At 43.5% G+C, this 22,653-nt stretch overlaps 1 protein-coding gene across 2 annotated transcripts in view; it reads right to left on the minus strand.

Moving 5' to 3' along the window:
- Positions 1–22,653, minus strand: part of fam13a (family with sequence similarity 13 member A) — a 280,149-nt gene that overhangs the window by 23,333 nt on the left and 234,163 nt on the right. For both annotated transcript variants that reach the window (XM_059965405.1, XM_059965404.1), the window contains exons 12-15: positions 18,702–18,805; positions 15,659–15,713; positions 2,322–2,472; positions 684–897 (exon numbers count right to left, since the gene is read on the minus strand). In XM_059965405.1, coding sequence (XP_059821388.1) covers positions 684–897; positions 2,322–2,472; positions 15,659–15,713; positions 18,702–18,805 — 524 coding nt within the window. The remainder of the gene's footprint in view (positions 1–683; positions 898–2,321; positions 2,473–15,658; positions 15,714–18,701; positions 18,806–22,653) is intronic.

Below are 22,653 nucleotides of genomic sequence, written 5' to 3' on the forward strand. Positions count from 1 at the left end.
CAAACAGATCAACTTCATTTGGAGGATCTCTGAACAATTTAGGATTGGCCTAAAAGGTTTTCAAAGGCACAAAACAGTATGGACAATGGAAATCAGAAACAAAGAGGGAAAACACTATAAATTATCACAGCTCAGACCTCACCAATGGGGTGGAGACATAGCAAAGTCTGATGAAAGCTGTGTGGAGGGAAGGCTGACATCCACTGGTTGAGGTATCATACTAAAGGTGTAAAAGATCCCACAGCACTACTTTGAAGATAAACAGAGGGGTTAACTTAAGGTCCTACCAAGTCAAGTCGAGCTTATAATCATGTGCACAGTAAGGCTTGAAATACAGGAACAATGAAACAAAACTTGCTAGCTGCAGCATCACAGGCACTTAGGTACAGCCATCACACAGAACACTTCTGTACCTCCTGCAGGGAGAAGAAAGCATGGTGGGGAAATGTCACCTTCTTGAAGCGGCATCATCTGGTCATCAGAAAAGGGCCACTTGGGGAAGCTTGCTGTACACAAACTTCTACAGCAACCACAGGCCTATAGCATCACTCCTGCTACTATCTGATTTGGGATCTTGAGATTGGTGCTATTTAAAGGTAGTTCTAGACCAAGTAAAACACATAAGTTAAAATGTCAAAGGCTGAGTTCCACCCCACTGCATCCTTCCCTGCCACCACACTCACCTCATGAAGGAATGTGAATTAGGGGGCGAAGGGGGCACTTCCGTGTCACTGAGGAACTGCTGGCTCTGACTGTAGGCATAGAAACGAGGAGACAACATGGGGTCGGAGTCCTCCTCCAGGAGCTGGCGGATTAATCGGCCGGCCTGCGGCGACAGGCGCGCTTCCTCGGATTCTGCATCAGGGCTCTTCCACATCTGGCGGGCTGGCCCAGCTTCTGCAATAACAACCGCCTCAGGGTTAAAAGCTGCTGCTGTCTTGGGAAAACACATGACTACTGTCAGTCTTCTTGCCAAACCCCGGCCTGCAACTGCACTCCCTCATGCAGATTCAACACATACAGGCACCCTGGGCTCGACCTCTGGCAGTGCACTCCTGCACATACATCCATCAAAATCCAGCTGTCAGAAAATTGTGTGTCTTGCTTTATTATAGACCAACATGTTCTGGGAATTGTGGTCCACTGGGGTGCAGGTGTGTGAGAGGATAGCATGGAAGGGAGGGTAGTAAAGGCAGGTGGATCAGAAAAGGTAGTGAACAGGTTAGGATAACACATATAGAAGTGGACTGGTAAATTTATATCAGACTAAGATCTAGAATAGGAGGTGTGTGGCTAGGTGAAATGGAGAGGGGTGAAAGAAAGAGCTGAAAATGAGAGAAGCAGACGGGGAGAGAAAAGTGTAGATGGATAGATGGAAAAATGGAAAGATATATCTGGAGGAAAATGGGAGGAAAAAAGGGAAGAGACGGAACAAGAGTGTAGTAAGAAAGGGGAAGAGGGGAGTAGTGAGAGGGAGAGAAAGGGAGAGGGGGGAATGAGAAGAGGAAGAGGGAGAGCAGGAGAGAGGGAGGGAGCAAATTATCTATTTTACATGCATGCTTGTGCGCTCGTCTGTGTTTCAGTCTGTTCACATTGCATGTGTTTGCGCGATTACTACACGCTCAGCGTCTGTGCTGTGTTCGAGTGTGATGCGTGCAAGTTTACCTCTACGTGTACGTGCTCATATTGTGTGTATCTGTACATGGTTACACGGTCTGTGTGCATTATTGTGTTTGTTTGCATAACTGTGCACTTTTCCTGTGATATCCGCAGCTGTAAGTTAGCCTGTGCAAGTGTAACACCGTATTTGCTCCTGCTGCCTGCGCTTATATCTCTGCCATGGGTGGGTTTTTCTGGGTGTCGTATGCCCAGCTAGGTAGAATCACTTAACTTTCACAGCACCTATGTAGAGAATTGTTGAAAAGCAGGGTATAGTGCGTCAAGCACACTTCAGAATTCTCCAGGGGATGCATTCACAGTTCAATACAATTTTACAGGCAAGAAGCTCCCATTTCTCTCGTGATCAAAATAATACCTTCTACTCAAAAATTGTTTCTAAAAATGCACCAGTAAACACTGCGCTCCAGGCAATCTGCATTTCCAGCCTAATAATTTTAAGCTCTAGCCATACCAGTATGCAAACCTATCTTCCACCAACTCACTGAAGGAGAAATGAACAAGTGTAAGAAGCGAAATAAATACCACAAAATATTAGTAAAGCTGCTGCTACTTTTAGAAAGCAGCCAACGAAACGATTTTGCAAACTCCTCTGTTTAGGAGGCATCTGCCTCTGGCTTAGAGCCACACACTTGAAAGGTTACCTCCCAGCTCCTTGTCCTCTGACAACCCAGTCAGGTCCAGACGAGGGATCTCCAGTGTGCTGTTGCCTTCCGCTGTGGCTGGTTCAGGAGTCCTCGCTGTTCTGGCCACGTCGCTTTGGCTCGGAGGTTCCTGAATCTTCATGGTTGTGTTCTGAATAACCCCCGCAAAATAAAAAAATATATATTTATATTAGCGACGGAATGAGATTGTAAATAAACACCAAGGGAGTGCAAAAACTACTTCGCTGGCTTGGATTCAAAGCAAAACAACAAAAAAAATGTGCTTCCTCAAATCCACAGCTCTCCGACCCTCCCATTGTGGGTATCTGACGGGCTGTGATACGTGAAGGCGGCCCATCTGCCTGGTTGACAATCCAGCTCTCAGAGTGACAGACAGCTTTATCCCACCCACACCCCGCCTTGTTTATGAATCCCAAACGCTGTGTGCTGCTGTAGCAAGCCGCTCTATTACTGCGCTGGGCTGGGCGCGGTTCCCCCAGCAGATACCTATAGCTAGACGGGTGTTTCCTTAGCCACGGCCGTGAATAGCATAATAAACTGGATTAAACAGGCGTGCAAGTCGGCAGACACATACTTATGCCGACTAATTAAAGCTTGCAGACTGGGCAACTGGCTGAGTGCGAGCTGGGGTTGTTTTTTTTGCGGGACCTGATGGGCTGTGGGGTGAGGCACGCCGCTCTATTTATAGAGCAGTAGGAGGGCCTTCCTTCTGAAGCTCACGTTCACAGTACAGGCATTACGTGACTCGCAGGCATCTTCAAACAAAAGAACAATCTGTAACTCCGGGTCTGCATGTGCTGGCAGGGAGCCAGATCACACTAGAAGCAGGCGCTGGTGCTGGCGTTAGTCTCCCTCTTTGAAATGCTGGTGATTACTTATTTATTTTTAAGGCGGTGAGTCACTTAGACCTGCTCTCAGCTAGTGGCAATAGACAGTAGGTGCAGGAGTAGGCCCTTCGGCCCTTCTAGCCAGCACCGCCATTCACTGTGATCATGGCTGATCATACACAATCAGTACCCCGTTCCTGCGCTCTCCCCATATCCCTTGACCCCGCTATCTATAAGAGCTCTATCTAACTCTCTCTTGAACGCATCCAGAGACTTGGCCTCCACTGCCTTCTGGGGCAGAGCATTCCACATATCCACCACTCCCTGGGTGAAAACGTTTTTCCGCATTTCTGTTCTAAATGGCCTACCCCTTATTCTTAAACTGTGGCCTCTAGTTCTGGACTCACCCATCAGCGGGAACATGCTTCCTGCCTCCAGTGTGTCCAATCCCTTAGTAATCTTATACGTTTCAATCAGATCCCCTCTCATCCTTCTAAATTCCAGAGTACACAAGCCCAGTCGCTCCAATCTTTCAACATATGACAGTCCCGCCATTCCGGGAATTAACCTTGTGAACCTACGCTGCACTCCCTCAATAGCAAGAATGTCCTTCCTCAAATTTGGAGACCAAAACTGCACACAATACTCCAGGTGGGGTCTCACCAGGGCCATGTACAGCTGCAGAAGGACCTCTTTACTCCTATACTCAATTCCTCTTGTTATAAAGGCCAGCATGCCATTAGCTTTCTTCACTGCCTGCTGTACCTGCATGTTTGCTTTCATTGACTGATGTACAAGAACACCTAGATTTCATTGTAGTTCCCCTTTTCCTAACTTGAATCCATTTAGATAGTAATCTGCCTTCCCGTTCTTGCCACCAAAGTGGACAACCTCACAATTATCCACATTAAACTGCATCTGCCATACATTTGCCCACTCACCCAACCTGTCCAAGTCAGCCTGCATTCTCATAACATCCTCCAGATATTTCACACTGCCACCCAGCTTTGTGTCATCCGCAAATTTGCTAATGCTAATGTAATCCCTTCATCTAAATCATTAATGCATATTGTAAACAGCTGCTGTCCCAGCACCGAACCTTGCGGTACCCCACTGGTCAAAGCCTGCCATTCCGAAAGGGACCTGTTAATCGCTACTCTTCGTTTCCTGTCAGCCAGCCAATTTTCAATCCATGTCAGTACTCTGCCCCCAATACCATGTGCCCTAATTTTGCCCACTAATCTCCTATGTGGGACTTTATCAAAAGTGGTGTTTCATGAAGAGAATTACATGTCAAACTACAAACAATAAATAGGTTAGTGGAAAGCCGTGGTTACACAAATCCATGTAAAATATTAGACAACTTAAAGCTGCACTGCGAATTAGAAGGGTAAATGGCTTGCACCCTTTCATTGAAAGGAGTTTGGTACATTACAATGAAAAAAAAATTAGCTGTACTTATAAAGGCTTAGTGAGACCTACCTGAAATCCTGCCTGATAGTTTGGTTTCTATGCCTTACAGAAGATGCAACAATGCTTGGTTAGAATAATCTTTGGGCTGCAATTGTTTAACACAGTGGAATGGAACTGTTTTCTTGAGGTCAGACTATCTTACTGAAAATACACAAGGTATCCTGACTAGCTGCATTGTGGCCCAGTGAGGCAAATTGAATGCAAGTGACTCCACAGAGAAGTGGATTCAACCCATCAAGGGTACATTTCTTCCCCACCATCAGTAGTATCTACAGGAGCTGTTGTCTCAAAAAAAAACGGTATCCATCAAAACAAAAATCCCCACTATCCAGCCTATTCTAGCTTCTCACATGTACCATCAGGCAGGAGGTACAGAAACTTGGAAGTCCCACACTATCAGCTTCACGAACAGCTACTTCCCTTCAACTATGTGGTTCTTGAACCAACCGACACCACTCTAATCGCAAAACTATAACCACTGTACTGCAATAACGAGGAAATCTGCAGATGCTGGAAATTCAAGCAACACACACAACAAAATGCTGTTGGAACGCAGCAGGCCGGGCAGAATCTATCAGAAGAAGCACAGTTGACGAATCGGGCCGAGACCCTTTGTCAGGACTAACTGAAAGATAGTAAGAGATTTGAAAGTAGGAGGGGGAAGGGGAAAATGCAAAATGATAGGAGAAGACCGGAGGGGGTGGGGTGAAGCTTAGAGCTGGAAAGGTGATTGGTAAAAGGGATACAGAGCTGGAGAAGGGGAAGGATCATGGGACGGGAGGCCTAGGGAGAAAGAAAGGGGGAGGGGAACACCACAGGGAGATGGAGAACAGGCAGAATGATGGGCAAAGAGAGAGAGAGAAAAAGGGGGGGAATTAAATATATCAGGGATGGGGGAAGAAGGGGAGGAGGGGCATTAACGGAAGTTAGAGAAATCAATATTCATGCCATAAGGTTGGAGGCTACCCAGACGGTATACAAGGTGTTGTTCCTCCAACCTGAGTGTTCCTTCATCATGACAGATGACTTGATATTCATCTGGATATCCACGGCCTCCTCTACTGTCAAGATGAAGCCACTCTCGGGTTGGAGGAACAACACCTTATATACCGTCTGGGTAGCCTCCAACCTGATGGCATGAATATTGATTTCTCTAACTTCCGTTAATGCCCCTCCTCCCCTTCTTACCCCATCCCTGATATATTTAATTCCCCCCCTTTTTTTTCTCTCTCTATCTTTGCCCATCATTCTGCCTGTTCTCCATCTCCCTCTGGTGCTCCCCTTCCCCTTTCTTTCTCCCAAGGCCTCCCGTCCCATGATCCTTTCCCTTCTCTAGCTCTGTATCCCTTTCGCCAATCACCTTTCCAGCTCTTAGCTTAACCCCACCCGCATCTTGTCTTCTATCATTTCGCATTCGCCCCCCACCACTTTCAAATCTCTTACTATCTTTCCTTTCAGTTAGTCCTGACGAAGGGTCTCGGCCCAAAACGTCGACAGTGCTTCTCCCTATAGATGCTGCCTGGCCTGCTGCGTTCCACCAACATTTTGTGTGTGTTGCTTGTACTGCAATAAACTTTGTTTTTGGTACTAGCTGACCTTTCTTGTATAATTCCTGTTTAATTTAAGTTCTTTTTCTTGAATAAATTAACAATCGTTTGTAACTGAAACAAATTTGCCTAGAGTGTTGTGAATCTTTGGAATTTTTGATGGATGCTGAGCTGCTGAATAAAACTAAGGCCATGATTTTTGGATAATATGTAGGGCATTCAGCAACGTAAGGATATTATGGGAATGCGGTTAATATACAGCAGATCTCATCCAGTTGCAAAAGGAAATGGTGGGGGAGAGGGGAGGGCAGTCTTCTGTTCCTAGTTCTCATGTTCTTATATTGAGGCCGGGAGAAGCATTGTGCAATGCGAGTCTTTCCTCCATTGGATTTTAAGGATGCTTTAATTTTCTTTAAGGCTTTTTCTTGTTTTTCCTTCAGAGCAGTGATGTAGAAAATAAGGCTGGGGTCTCAGCGAGACCAGGCAACTCTTGCCTGACCAGTGGTGGGAGCAAGCTGAGGAAAATCTTGTCAGTTACAGTTCTATTATACTTAATTTTTTTTTTTAAGTCTGTGTTTGAAAATTTAATTTTTTTAAGCTGTAAAGCAGAAAAAGTTTGCACATAGCAAAATGCCCTGTAATCTGATTTAGTGATGCTGATCAAGTGATTAACACCCGCCAGGGGACCGGGGAAAACTTCTCAATTGTTCTCTGAAGCTGTGTGACACATAAAAAATAGGAGCAGAAGTAGGCCATCTGGCCTGCCGAGCCTGTACACCATTCAGTAAGATCATGCCTGATTTGGCCATGGAGTCATCCCCACCTACCTGCCTTTTCCCCATAACCCTTAGTTCCCCTACTATGCAAAAATCTATCCAACCTTATATTAAATATACTTACTGGGGTAGCCTCCACTGCTTCATTCGGCAGAGAATCCCACAGATTCACCTCTCTCTGGGAAAAACAGTTCCTCATCTGTGTCCTAAATCTACTCCCCTGAATCTTGAGGCTATGTCCCCTAGTTCTAGTCTCACCTATCAGTGGAAGCAACTTTCCTGCCTCTATTTTATCTATCCTTTTCATAATTTTACATGTTTCTATAAGATCTCGCAATCTTCTGAATTCCAGCGAGTACAGTCGCAGGCAACTCAATTTCTCCTCATGGTTTAACCCCCTCGTCTCTGGAATCAACTTGTTGAACCTCCTCTGTATCACTTCCAAAGCCAGTAATATTCTTCCTCAAGTAAGGAGGCCAGAACTGCACATAATACTCCACCAGTACCCTATACAGTTGCAGCATAACCTTCCTGTTCTTGAATTCAATTTCTCTAGCAATGAAGGCCAACATTCCATTTGCCTTCTTGATAGCCTGCTGCACCTGCAAACCAACCTTTTGTGATTCATCCACAAGCACTCCCAAGTCCCTCTGCACAACAGCATGCTTCAACTTTTTTTACCATTTAAATAATAATCTTTTCTTTCAATTTTCATTCTTTCAATAACTAGTCATAACACAGAAACGTCAGAGTCACCCAGCAACTCTGACAGTGACTGCGGAAGGAGTAGCAGAAGTCAAGGACAAAACGTTTTGCCTGATTTGGCGAATGTTTCCGGCATTTTCTGTTCTTGGCTCCTTTACATTCATCTGAGACTGTAAACAAGGCTTTAGTTCAATGCTGCATCTGAAAGGTACCACTGTAAGCAGTGCAGCAACTCACACAAATGTTTGTGTCGGTTTCTGGGGTAGGACTTGAACCCTCCACATGTAGCAAGAACAATATAAACAGAAACAAAGAGATCTTGACGTACAGATGGACATTTTTTCTTTGAAAACGGCAGCATTGTTTGAAAAACAGTATCCTGTCCTTACACCAGAAGCGCAAAGTATAAAAGCAAAGGAGTTATATTAAACCTGTATAAAGTACACGTGGACTACAGTTGGCCACTGTCTCCCATTCTGAAAGAGAATTACCAAGAAGTGGTGCAAAAATTCCTCATTGCAGAAGCTCTGCATTTCATATTTTATATTTCTTTACAGAATAGGAGGCCTTCAGCTCTCTTGAGCCCATGCCAGCTCGCGAAGAATCCCATCTGTTCATTCCCCCTCTTTGTTCCCAGCAATCCATTTCTACACAGGCCCTCAAGTTCTTTTGCTCACTGCCTATATAAGAGGGGCAATTTATGGTGACTAACTGAACTCCCAGCACATCTTTGGGATGGGACACGAAACTGCAGCACTCAGCGGAAACCCTCACAGTCAGAGGGAGAACTTGCAAACTCCACAGATACAGCAACGGAGGTCAGGATCATACCCAGGCCACTGTCCCAGAGGGGCTTCAGTTACGTTGAGAGACTGGAAACGTTGGAGTTGCTTCCAGAGCAGAGAAGATTGAGAGGGGATTTGATAGAAGTATTCGTAAAAAGTAAAGCATTGGAAATTGTGAAGTATTGGCATTCTTTATTGTAAATAAAGAAATAGTTGTTCATATGAGAGGAAGGGGTTGTATATAACCAAAATTTTTACCACTAGGACAGGAGTTGCGATCTGGAATGCTTACCCAGAAGGACAGAAACTATTTCAATAGTGGCTTTGAAAAAAAGCTGATGAATGTTAAAATTATTGCAGTGTTATGTGTAAACAGCTAAGTAATGGGCCCAACACACAAAGTGCTGGAGGAACTCAGCAAATCAGGCAGCACTGTGGAAGAGATATGTTTTGGATTGAGATCCTTTGTCTGGACCGAAAGAAAGAGGAGAGATAGCCAGTATAAAGAGGTGGAGGGATGGGATTGAGCAACAGCTGGAGGACAATAGGTGGAATCCAAGTGAAGAGGCAAATGTCTAGGTCAGGGGTCGGCAACCCGCGGCTCCGGAGCCGCATGCGACTCTTTCATCTCTGTGCTGCGGCTCCCCGTGGTTTGTTAGTTTTTGAAATGTAATTCGAAATTTGAGATTATGGTGATCTTGTACAATCTAAATAAAACGTTGTGGAGACCCCATTTCCTGGCACATCCGAACTGGCTCACAATTAGACACCGTTCCGGCTAAGGGAGATAGCCTACGGGGGTTTGTGAGTACGTGTCTTTTGGAGCATCCGCGCCCACGGGGGGCGGGTTGAGGGAGGCTTTAAAGCAAGGCTGTTTAGTTCGAATAAAGTTATCTTTGACTGCAGTGTCGTTATTTTAGTGCTGCGTGTAGCACACCGCTACGTGTTTTTTTATCGCTATTAATATACATCACCACTGCCAATGCCTGACACCCGCCAGTGCGCGCTTTCTTTTAATTCTTCGATCCAAGGTAGGCTGCCTATGGAGTAACCTTCAACCCAACGTCTTTTTCTCGGAGTTCAAAATGTTTTTGTTGCATGCAGAAATGTAATTTCGTTTTCTGTACAGGAGTTCATCAATTTCATAAATGCAACACATTATAGTTTGTTTATACATAGCATAAAGGCAAAAAAAAAACCATTGTATGCAGTGTTATTTCATTTTAAATGTCAAACGGGTTTTGTGGCTCCCAGTGTTTTCTTTTCTGTGGGAAATGGGTCCATATGGCTCTTTCAGTGGTAAACGTTGCCGACCCCTGGTCTAGGTGCAGGGATCTGATCTGAGAGGAAAGTGGAGCATGGAATAAAAGGGAGGGAGATGGGGAGGGCAAGGAAAGTGTGGGTAATGACAGATAGGGGGAGTTGGGAAAGGGAAGTAAATAGGTTGTTGGGGGCCATGTGAATCAGGAGGGGAGAGAAAACAAAAAAAGGGGACAAAGGGAATAGAGAACATTTAATGGAAATTTGAGAATGCAACGTTCATGCTGCCAGGTTGGAGACTGCTCAGGCAGAGTATGAGGTGTTTCTAGCAGCCATGCATCTGTCCTCTATCTGCATTGTTTTTTGTGTTGTGTGTTTATTATGGTAACTAGTCACGCGAGTAGGGGTGTGGCAAAAGCAAAGGGAATAAGTTACGTCTTCATGCTCTGCTTGTTGCAGTTTCTAACTAGAGACCAGCAGATGTCATATCTTTTGCCGGCCGTTTAATAATGCTCAATTGTGCTTAGCTTACACTTGGGTATGCTTAAATTTCATTGCTTCAAGATTGTATGTTTGATAAAAGATCAAATACATATCTTCGATTTTGGAAGAATCGTTATTGGAGTGAAGGTGTATCCTGCAAGTATAACAAATCCATCAAGACACCAGCAACAGCAAATGTTTTAGTTTTGGTTTGGTTAGAATTTACCACTAAAGTGCTGTTCCTCTAACTTGCATTTAGCCTTGACTTGGCAGTAGCGGAGGCCAAGGATGACATGTTGGTATGGGAATGGGAAGAATTACAAGAGCAGACTACAGGGAGATCCTAGCAGCCATGGCCAATGTTCTCAACCTGAAACATTGGCTGTCTATTTCTTCTGCATTCGATCCTGGCTGACCTGCTGAGTTTCTCCAACGCTTTAAATGTTGTTCCAGATTGCAGCATCTGCCATCTCATATCTCCAATGAAAGAGGTCAACTGGATTGTTGTAAAAAGAAACTACAGTCCAATGAGCCGACAGACCTCCTCTACATTGTTCCAACCTAACTCAGGTATGGAAGTGTAATCAGGCAAAAACACACAGATCTGCAATGTACTGCATCTGCACTTGACTTTCAGAGCAAAGCTGAAGGAACCTACACAGTAAATGAAGGGAGGTGTAGCTGTGTAAAGTGCTGTTGCAAAATTTGTGGTCAGCTAACTGAATTTATGCTGCCAACTGAAATCCAGTTATGACAACAGACTGAAGACAGAAAAGAAACAACAGATGCTGGAAATTTGGAGCAACATACACAAACTGTTGAAGGAACTCCGCAGGTCAGCCAGCATCTGTGGGAGGGGAATGGACAGTCAGTGTTTCAAGCTGTGACCCTTCATCAGGAGTGAAAAGATAGAGGGCAGAAGCCAGAATAAAAAGGTGGCAGGAGCATGAGCTGGCGGGGCGCCATGGTAGAGGAACGGTTAGCGCATCTCTGTACAGAACCAGCTATCACCGATTGTGGTTGATTGCCCGCCAGCTGCCTGTAAGGAGTTTGTATGTTTTTCCAGTGACCCTGTGGGTTTCCTGTCACCTTATAAAAGATGTACAGTTACAGTGAGTGAGCTTTGGAGATGTTATGTTGGCGCTGGAAACATGGTGACACTTACAAGTAGCCGTGGCCAATAATCTGGCATAATCTTCACTACATAAACCACAACCCTCCCCGCCACCTATCACTTGATAGGTTGTTCTCCCTCTCCCCCATACTTTCATTCTGGCTTCAGCCCTCTTTATTTCCACTCCTAATGTCATAATTCAATCATATAATTCATTACTGTGTTATTCCACTTTTTCTGTTGCAGAGCACAGGGCAATGGATGGTACAGCCTAAATAATTCAACGTCTGCAGTTGCTAATTTCCAAATCCTCAGTCAAGAAACAAGTGATATGGATAAGGATGTAACAATGCCACCATGCTAATTTGTCTACTGCTGAGTAGAGAAAGAAAATTCATACGGTGCCATTCGAAACACTGGTGACTCACTTAAATACATTTGAATGATAACTACCGTTGCAGTGCTGAATACACAGCAGCCAACTGTGCATAGCAAGCTCCCAGAGGCAGTGGCAGAGTAAATCTACATTGTCTAGTGTTCATGGGCTGTTCAGCAATCTGAACACTGTAAATGTTGATCCATGCAATCTCTCTGGAGAAGCTCAAAGCTTACTTTTCTTTTTGTAATGCAGCATCTGCAGCATTTTGTTTTCTTCCTGCACTTCTTTCAAGAATGAAAAAAAATCTGACCCCGAAAGGCTCTCAGCAAAACTTAAAGCTCCTGGCAATAAATTCCATCCCTACTGGGTTTCAGGATGTGGATATGTGGCAACATCTGCACACTAATTTGCACCTGAAAAGGTACTTGCAGGAGGCAATTTAATTGTCTCTTAGCAACACACACACACACAAAATGCTGGAGGAATTCAGCAGCAGAGGCAGCATCTATGGAAATGAATGAACAGTTGACATTTCAGGCTAAGACCCTTCAGGACTGGAAAGGAAAGGTGTCTCTCCATATTCCCCACCACCCCCATTTCTTTCCAACATCTGCAGAACCTTTTGTGTTAATTATCTCTTAAACTAGCCAGTTCATTAACAATTGACATCCTACCTAGAAGTGTATTTAATAATTGAAACTGGTCACTGGGAGTACTGCAGATAGGGGGTTGTTTATCCAATTTAAATGCTGCAGATGTCAGCACAATAGAAAATTATTCTGGGTGTAAAATTGACTACTGATTGACTAGACCTAGTTAAAACTACATCCCTTTATCAATGGCAGCTCTTGCTCATAGTGATGAATAAGTATGACAATTCTTCCAAAGGCTTTTTACAGGAAAAAAACTCAAGCTGCCCCTATGTCCTGGGTCTGAAGACCAGCTTGATGAGACACTGCTGCTTTCCATGGGCTGAGGAGCAAGAAGACAATAAGAATAAGTCACCTGCAACTAAGTTTGTGTAGGGGAAGATGTGGAGAGGCTGCTTCTCTGGAACCACTAAAGGGCAAGCAATTTGGGACCAGGAGTACAGATGGCTTCACATAAAGGCTTCTAGCCTTTGGAATTCTCCACATCAATTGATGAGGCAGGGAAGTCCTGAGGAACTGAAGGGATCAAGGGATGGTGATTCATGGCGTATTTGATGTATAAAACCAATTTTTAATAGTGAATGGCAGAACAGTGTTTTACTCCCACTCCTTTCTCTCTTGCTTTTCTGCACAGTTCTTCGTTGATTACTTGGGGTTTTAGTTTTCTATGAGCGACAGGAAGAATCAAGAACAATAATTGATAGTTACTAGATGAATAATGCAATGCTATGACACTGGTCACACTTCTGGCTCACTCTTTGCAAAGGCAAGGAAAAACAACTATCACTTCTGCTTAAACCCTACTGCCACACCTTCCTCCTCTCTTCAGACTTTGTTGAGAGACTACATATGAATAAATAGTTGTTTATGTTTATTCATTTCCATAGATGCTGCCTGACCTGCTAAGTTCCTCCAGCATTTTGTATGTGCTGGCCCAGACAGCTTGTCAACACCAATTAAGGCAGGTGTCTAGCTAAGACATTAGGAAAGACAGGCTCCTGATGGGTTTGAGCCAGTAAGCAAAATGACACGTAATTCTTTGTGATAAATAAGGTCATTAAGCCCACTGATTCGATGCTGGCTCTCAGGGGATTAAATTTACCAATTTAATGTCAGAAATGTAGTAGTCACTTTAGATTCAAGATCCCTGCATCAGTAGGGTCCTGCTGCTGGGTTTTGACCCAAAGTAGCTTCATTTCCTTTTCTCCCACAGAGATGCTGTTCAACCTGCTGAGTTCCTCCAGCAGACTGTTTGTTACCTGAGGTCCTACAATTGTCAGCAGGTTAATTGGCTGTTGTAAATTGTCCCTAGTGTGCAGGGAAGAACCTGGGAAGAGTAGATGAGGATGTACGAGAATGAAAAGGATTAGTGTAGGATCCACTGTAAGAACCATTTCTACTGACAGGAGAAGGGGCAAAGGCTGGTTACTGGCGCCTTAAAACCAGTCGCTTCAGGCAGATGGGGCTCGTCAACTGCTTGGCAGATCATCTAGGGGGAGGAAAAGTCAGTTTTCAAACCTCTGCTGCCTTGTGGCTACACCCACTCATGTCGAATTGTTGACTGAACCTTTGTCGGACTGCAGATCATGGTCTCTGTTGGGGGCTTTGCTATTACTTACTTGGTGGGTGGTGGGTGCTGGTGGGGGGGAGGGGCAGTGTTGATGTTTTGCTGCTGTTTGTGCATGGGAGGGGAGAGGAGATTTGGGGTTCTAACATTTTACTGTCACTCTTTGGGGTTCTCTTCTGCTTTTGTGGATGTCTGCGAAGAGCAGGAACTTCAGGGTATACACTGTATACATTATCTGATATTAAATGGAACCACTGAATCACTGATTACAAAATAAGTCTTGGCTGGGGTACCAGTTAGACACTTCTTCAAATCGCGAAATGGGCTTTTCCACTTTCTTCTGGAGGGGTATTATACTTGGAGCTTATTTCATCAGTAGTTTAGTGATCTCGACATATGAGATTATGAAAGCTGTTGTGCAATTCAATTCTCCCTTTCTCAAACAGCTCTTATAACATTAGCCCAGGCTTATTGACATAAAAGTGGAATTAAATTACAAATCAATTGAGGTTGATATCCCAGAGTCTACATTCTCTGACTGGGGATATCCAGAGGAGGTGCTCCTTCTAGTTTGGATTCAATTAAAGACTCACTCCATGAGTAAACTACCTTCTGGTTTGCTTCAGATGGCAATCTATGCTCAAATGCCAAAGTAGTGTAGATTACAGGCTGAAGATATCCAGTCACTGTATGTACGCTACCCTTTTGACAGTTATCTAATTGGCACCAATCCCCTTTTCTTTCCTCATGTCTTTGCAGTTTACTTCTACCTTCTAAATTCAAAACTATTTCCCTTCTGAATATCCTTTCAAACAGATCATAACAACAAGCTCATAAAAGAACCCTTTCATAGTTTGAAGCCCACAGTACTGTTTTTAGAAAACTCCCAATATGGAGGACTTTATCTTCCAAAGAAAACAACTGCACGTTACCCATCATTGGTAACCCACTCATATTAATATTTTATAAGTCATATGGAAAGGTAAGTTCTTTAGAGAGAAGAAGATTGAGAGGAAATCTGATAGAGGTATACAAAATTATGAAGTGTATAGATAGGATAAATGCAAGCTGGCTTTTTCCACTGAGGTTGGGTGGGACTACAACTAGAGGTTATGGGTTAAGGATGAAAGATGAGAAGTTTAAGAGCAACATGAAGGGAAACTTCTTCACTCACGAGGGTCGTGAAAATGTGGAATGAGCTGCCAGCGCAAGTGGTACATACGAGCTAGATTTCAATGTTTAAGTGAAGTTTGGATAGGTACGTGGATAGTAGGGATATGGAGGGCTGTTGTCCTGGTACAAGTCGACGGCAATAGGTAGCTTAAATGGATTCGGCATGGACTAGATGGGCCAAAGGATTTGTTTCTGCATTGTACTTTTCTACATCTCTAGAACTTAGCCTGGTAACAATCTGAATCCTGGCCAATGCTTTCCTGCCTTTTCTTCAGTGTAGCGTTCCAAATTAGCCAAAAAATCCTGAGATTAGACTTAACCAGCAAATTACAATTTTTTAGTTCAACTCCTGCGCTTTCATGCCAATGAAAAATACGACTAGAAATCCAAAATAAAACAAAAATTATGGCAAATATCTGTGTGGTCAGTAACATTTGCGAGAATGGAAACATGGTTTGTGGTCTATCAAGACATTTGATATTTGTTCATAATGCCTCCATGGAGCAGAATCTTAGTGACACAGTTTGTGGTGACTTCTAGTAATCTTATTTATAGAAATTACAAAATCATTACTCACCAAAGTCAACTTAATGTGGTCGTATGAATCCCCATCACAGAAAGCACTCTCCTTTCTGAAAAGCAAAAGAAGATACCATTTAAGATCACTGAATAAAGGCAGGGGAAGGCTACATGGCCCTTCATTCCTACTCTGCGATTCAATACAATTATGGCCGATCCTCTACTTCTTTGCCCAATCCCTGTTCCTTTCCATTCTGTAAGTGGTCAAAATTCCTACTGTTCTCAGTCTTGAGTATCTTCAGTGACTGGTGCTATACAAGTTGATGCCATGAAGCCAACAACAAAAGATTAACATTGGATGGCAATTTTAAAAAAAATATAGCACTATCTTTTACATAAAGTTGGTAGAAATTATTTTATTGTACTGGACAGATAATAAAATGGCTAAAATACCAGGGTTCTCATAGATATCTCAATGGCAGTGAAGAACAATTTGGGCAATTCTGAGCTGGTGTCAAGGTCTTGAAAGTTCAAGTTCTTGAAGGCTCAGTGGACATAGTACCTAAAACAGTACTGCACTAGACAGACCATATGGCCCACAAAGCTGTGCCAATCTTGATGCCAATTTGTACTGAATATCCTCCTCCTGTATATTATCCACATCCCCCCACTCCCTTCATATTTAAGTGTCCATCTAACAGCATCTTAAACTACCCCACTATTATCACTTGAAGCTTGATGATGCATTTGAATGGGGTGATTGTGTTGTACAGTGAGCTGTAGTTGATGATGTATGAATTCCTGTTGTTCAGATGGTCCAGAGCAGAGTTAAGAGCCAGAGAAATTGCATCTGCTGTTGACCCTTTGTCATGGTAGGCAAATTGGAACCAATGCAGGTCATCTCTGAGGCAAGAATTTATTTCTGCCATAACCAACCACTTGAAGAACTTCACTGAAGTTGACTTAAGTGCTTCATTTTTGAAGCAGGTGGAAACCTTAGACTAGAGAAGCAGAAGGGTGAAAATATTGACAAATACTTCAGAAAATTATTCTTCACAGATCTTTAGTTCTCAGCCAGGTACACCATTGCCTCAGATGCCTTTCGTGAATTCATCCTCTCGAAGGATGCCTAGACCTTGGCCTCAGAGAATTAAGTTAGAGGGTTAACTGGAAATTTATGGGTTTGTCATAATTCCCTTTATCAATATGTGCATAAGAGGCATACAGCATATGTGACTGATGAGTTGGTACTACTAATACTACCCAATCATGCCTTATAGAAAGCTGTATTGTGCAAGTATTGCCACAGCTATCAAGCACCTGCCCTTCTGTGAATACAGTTTAATTTAAATTTGCCTCTTTCTTCCACATTGGTCTTCCAAAGGTTTCACCTGGATTTAGGTCACCATTCCTAAGTGCAGTACAATGCAAAACATGATAATGTAGAAAAAAACTTGAATTACAGCAAATATATATATATATATATATATATATACATATAAATAGTTAAATTAAATAAGTAGTGCAACACCAGAAATAAAAAAGTAGTGAGGTAGTGTTCATGGATTCAGTGTCCATTCAGAAATCAGATGGCAGAAGGGAAGAACCTATTCTTGAATCACTGACACAAAATACTCTGCAGGTGCTGGGGTCAAAGCAACACGCACAACACACTGGAGGAACTCAGCAGGTCGGGCAGCATCCGTGGAAACGAGCAGTCAACATTTCGGGCCGAGACCCTTTGTCAGGACTGAAGACGGAGGGGGCAGGGGCCCTATAAAGAAGGTGGGGGGGGGGAGGGTGGGAAGGAAAGGCTGATAGGTGCCAGGTGAAAACCAATAAGAGGAAAGATCAAGGGGTGGGGAAGGGGAAGCAGGGAAGGGATAGGCAGGAAAGGTGAAGAAGGAATGTCAGGGGAAAGCACTATGAGTAGCAAATCACTGACTGTGTGCCTTCAGGCGTCTGTACCTCCTACCTGATGATACAATGAGGACAGGGCATGTCCAGGGTGGTGCTGATTGTTGCTGACAGATGGGGTGACATGAGTATCTCAGTAACTGTTGATACACTAGGATTTCCATGCACAACAGTCTTTAGAGTTTACAGAGAATGGTGCGAAAAACAAAAACCATCCAGTGAGTGGCAATTCTGTGGGTGAAAATTCCTAGTAATGAGAGAGAAGAATGGCCAAACTGGTTCAAGCTGACGGGATGGCAACAGTAACTCAAATAGCCACACAATACAACAGTGGTGTGCAGAACAACATCTCTGAATGCACAACATGTCAAACCTTGAAGTGGATGGTCTATAGCAGTAGAAGACATGCACTCAGTACACCTTTATTAGACACAGGAGGTACCTAATAAAGTGGCCACTAAGTGTATATACCAATATAAACTAGTTTGTCAGAATGGCCTCTTTCTACTCTATGCCATACATCCTATCTAAATCCATACAAAGTAGATGTCCAGATTGCTCTCCCTTCTGAAAGGCTGCAGATTCACCACTTTGGAGCTTGTAAGACAGATGGAAAAGTTTCTGTTCCTAACAAATATGGAACAAAGGCAGAAGAATGGAACAGAGAAATGGATTGTCTGTGATTTAATCTGATGAGAAAGCAGCTGTGACCTGCTGGACCATTTCTTCCTGAACTTCACACTGTTGATGTTCTGATTAACACTGCCATTACAGGTATGCGTCGCTTAATGTCCACGATACGTTCTGTGAAATCGGACGTTATGTGATTTGGATGTTGTGCAAACACCATATTATATACTTGGCAAACCTATATGGATTACTGTAGTGTACCTGTACCTAATTCCCGAGCAATAGCATTCACTGGTTTTCTACCTTCGTATTGTTTAATAACCTTTTGTTTCACTTCCAAATCAATACTCTTCCTTTGTCTCTTGCTGCTGCTAACACTAGGAGTGGTTTTACTGCATTTGGAAGCCATCATACACTTTACGGTATTTTCGAAAGAAAATTAAACAGAGAGATAACGTTCCTGCACTCGAGACACACGATACATGTGATTGGTTATGTCTGCTAAGTCACGTGCTCCGACATATGAGAATCTCGCTCCCATGCAAGACACCTACTGCTCATGTTCAGTCACATCATCTGAGTGAGTCTGGAAACTCAAGCTGCCCCTATGTCCTGGGTCTGAAGTCCAGCTTGATGAGACACTGCTGCTTTCCATGGGCTGTGGAGCAAGAAGACAATAAGAATAAGTTACCTGCAACTAAGTTTGTGTAGGGGAAGATGTGGAGAGGCTGCTTCTCTGGAACCACTAAAGGGCAAGGAAAATTGTCCTTGGAAGACAAGGAAAAACAACTATCACTTCTGCTTAAACCCTACTGCCACACCTCCCTCCTCTCTTCAAACTTTGTTGAGAGACTACATATGTGTAACTGTGGTCAGAAAATCAATTGGTTAGATAGCTTGTCAACAAACATGAGAAAATTTGCAGATACTGGAAATCCAATACAAAACGTACAACATGGCAACACATACAAAATGCTGGAGGAACTTATCAGGTCCGGCAGCATCTATGGAAATGAATAAACATAAACAACTATTTATTCATTTCCACAGATGCTGCCTGACCTGCTGACTTCCTCCAGCGTTTTGTGTGTGTTGGCCCAGACAGCTTGTCAACACCAATTAAGGTAGGTGTCTAGCTAAGACATTAGGATAAGATAGGCTCCTGATGGGCTTGAGACAGTAAGCTAAATGACATGCAATTCTTTGTGATAAATAAGGTTACTAAGCCCACTGAGTTGATGCTGGCTCTCGGGGAATCTCATGTCCCATTCAGAGACAAAAAATAAATGCATCTATGCTTACTTCTCAGGCTAAAAATTTTGAATTCACGGTATCTAGCGTTCAAGATTAAATCTACCATTCTGATGCTTCTGAGCAATGTTGCTGGCATTAGTCTCAATTTACAAGAAATTTGCTGAGTTAGATCACGCAACTCCAATATTGTCCTTGTAAACTGGGGCAACTGAATGACACTGCCACCTTTTGCAGTCAACCTACTTCTAAAGCTATCACTCATCACTGATCACTACTTATTTAACCCCTTTCCCCAATGAAGTGCAGACATTTCTCCTGGGGATCTGAATGGAATGCTCTGAAATCTCTCCATTTCCAGTAGTCTAGGGCCATGGGCTGCAGCAGATGTGTTGCCAGTCAAAAGGAGAAGAAATGAGAGAGCATCCCATTTTCTTTTAATATCGGCTTGGAAAGAACATAACCTTCTTTTTCCTGTGTCCATACCATTATGAGGTCCTTCCTACAGTATAGGGCTATATGTCTATCGTACTAGTGGCCTTAATAATTAATTATCAACAACATAGCACAAATACACACGGAGATGTAACTCCTACGACCCGAGGACCTCGCTGTCACTGTCCCAGCTTGCTAAAATATGGCAGATGAACCCCGGGTATAAAGGGTGGGGCCAGTACTGTGCATACTGAACTCCACCTAAAACATTGCACAGTCCGAAGGACACGCCTACGTCTGGCCTCATCAGCCACCAGCGTGCCTGCAGCAGACATGGGAAGCCGCCTTCCTAAATCTTCGTTCGCAAAGCCAAGTCATGAATGAGCACAAATAAGATGGATAATCACAGTGTTATACCCAGGTTAGGGCAGTCTAAAATTAAAGGGCAGGCAGTCAAAGCAGAGAGGAAAGATTAAATGGAATCTGAGAGGCAAGTTTTTCCACAGCGGTTGGCAGGTTTCTGAAACGAGCTACCAGAGCGAGTGATGGAAGTAGGTACAATCACAATGCTTAAGACATTTAGATAGGTGTGGATAGGATATGGGGTAAACTCAGGCAAATGAGACTGTTGCAGGAAGACTCCTGGGTCAGTACGGATGAGCTGGGCTATTGGGTTGCTGTCATACAGCTATACCAATCTATGCTGTACAAGTCTATAGCCACAACAGGAAACGACTAAGATAACATTAATCATGAAGCAGAGATTGGTACCTACTGGTCAGCATAGCCAAGACAAAGAGCCTTTTATTGTGCCCTGGACTCATAATCTGGTAAGGAGATAAGTGTGCAGTGCTGTGTATAATTGTTGGTACTCTGTTTTGCACTTTAGCCCTGGAGTAATGCTGTTTCATTTGGCTGTACTCAGGTACAGTTGAACTTGAACTTGGTCTGCAGTCACTTATATACCAGGCTAGGAAGAGACAGCAGCATTCCTCTCCTGAAGGACATTATTGAAGGAAGGTTTTAATACTGGAGCATGAGCAGAAAATAAATTGATGACAAGTTGGATAGGGAAATAGTAGATGGTCCAGAACTAGCTACTAATCATTTGGACCATTGATCTAGGACGGGCATTTGAATCCCACCATACCATCAGGGGATCTTGAGTGAGCTGGGGCTTTTTTCTTTGCAGCAACTAAGGATAAGAGGTGACTTGATAAATGTGTTTAAGATTATGAGAGGCTTCAGTGGAGTGGACTGCCAGCATCTTTTCCCAGGGGACAATGGCTAATATCAGAGGACATGCATTTATGCATTTAAGACAAGTGGAGGAAAGTTTAGTGGAAATGTCAGTGGTTGTTCCTTTTGTAAAAGATGTCTCTGAAAAACTGCCACCAACATGTCACCTGTAGAACCAGCGATGCCAACACACCTGACTAGCGTTATATCAGCATCTTCACGAATGGCTGTGAACATTCACTTCTAGATGAGGTCTATGCCTTTTGAAAGGGAGAATAACACCATACCTGTGCGAATCCCTCCAGCATCTGCTGAACCTGTGATCTCTGAGGCAGATGACAGAACATCTTTGAAGAGGGTGAACCCTTACAAGATGCCAGGCCCTGATGATATACCTGGTAGGGCACCAAAAATCTGTACCAACCAGCTGGTGGGAGTGTTCAAGGACTTCTTCAATCTCTCTCTGCTCCAGTTGGACCTTCCCTCCTGCTTCGAAAAGGTGACAATAGACCAGCGTGCAAAAACAGCACGGTGAGCTGCCTCTTCGACTATCTACTGTGTTCAAATGATTTGAGAGGTTTGTCATGACTAGGATTAACACCCATCTATGTAAGGACCTGGACCTGCTGCAATTTGCCTATAGCCACAATAGGTCTACAGGAGATGCAATCTCTCTGGCTCTCCTCTTGGCCTTGGATCATCTGGACAATAGGAATATCCATGTCAGACTGCTGTTTATTGATTACAGTTAGGTGTTCAACACAATCATACCCTCAGTACTAATCAACAAGCTCCAAATTGATCTTTCAAAAATCATTGGACTCTGGCATTGTCCAGCGAACTGGAAAACTGCAAATGTCACTCCATTCTTTAAGATGGAAGAAGGCAGCAGAAAGGAAATTATAGACCAGTTAGCCCGACCTCAGTGGGTTGGGAAGATGTTAGAGTCAATATTTAAGGATGAGGTGATGGAGTACTTGGTGACACAAGACAAAGTCAGCATGGTTTCCTTAAGGGAAAATTTTGCCTGACGAACCTGTTGGAATTATTTGAGGAGATTACAAGTTGGATAGGTAAAGGGGATGCAGTGGATGTTGTATATTCTGGAATTTCAGAAGGCCTTTGACAAGGTGCTGCACATGAGGCTGCTTACCAAGTTAAGAGCCCAAGGTATTACAAGAAAGTTATAGCATTGAGCATTGAGCAAGGTTAGAGCATTGGCTGATTGGAAGAAGGCAGCGAGTGGGAATGAAAGGATCCTTGTCTGGTCGGCTGCCAGTGACTAGTGGTATTCCACAAGGATCGGTTTTGGGGCCACTTCTTTTTATGCTGTATATAAATGATTTAGTTACTAAATTATTTATATACAGCATAAAAAGAAGTAAATGAAATAGATGGCTTTGTTGCCAAGTTTGCAGAGGATAAGAAGATTGGTGGAGGGACAGGTAGTGTTGAGGAAAGAGGTAGGATGCAGAAGGACTTAGACAAAGTAGGACAATGGATAAGAAAGCGGCAAATGGAATATAATGCTGGAAAATGCACGGTCATGCACTTTGGTAGTAGAACTAAATGTGTGGACTA

This window comes from Hypanus sabinus, chromosome 3 (genome assembly GCF_030144855.1).
Source record: "Hypanus sabinus isolate sHypSab1 chromosome 3, sHypSab1.hap1, whole genome shotgun sequence".
NCBI lineage: Eukaryota > Metazoa > Chordata > Chondrichthyes > Myliobatiformes > Dasyatidae > Hypanus > Hypanus sabinus.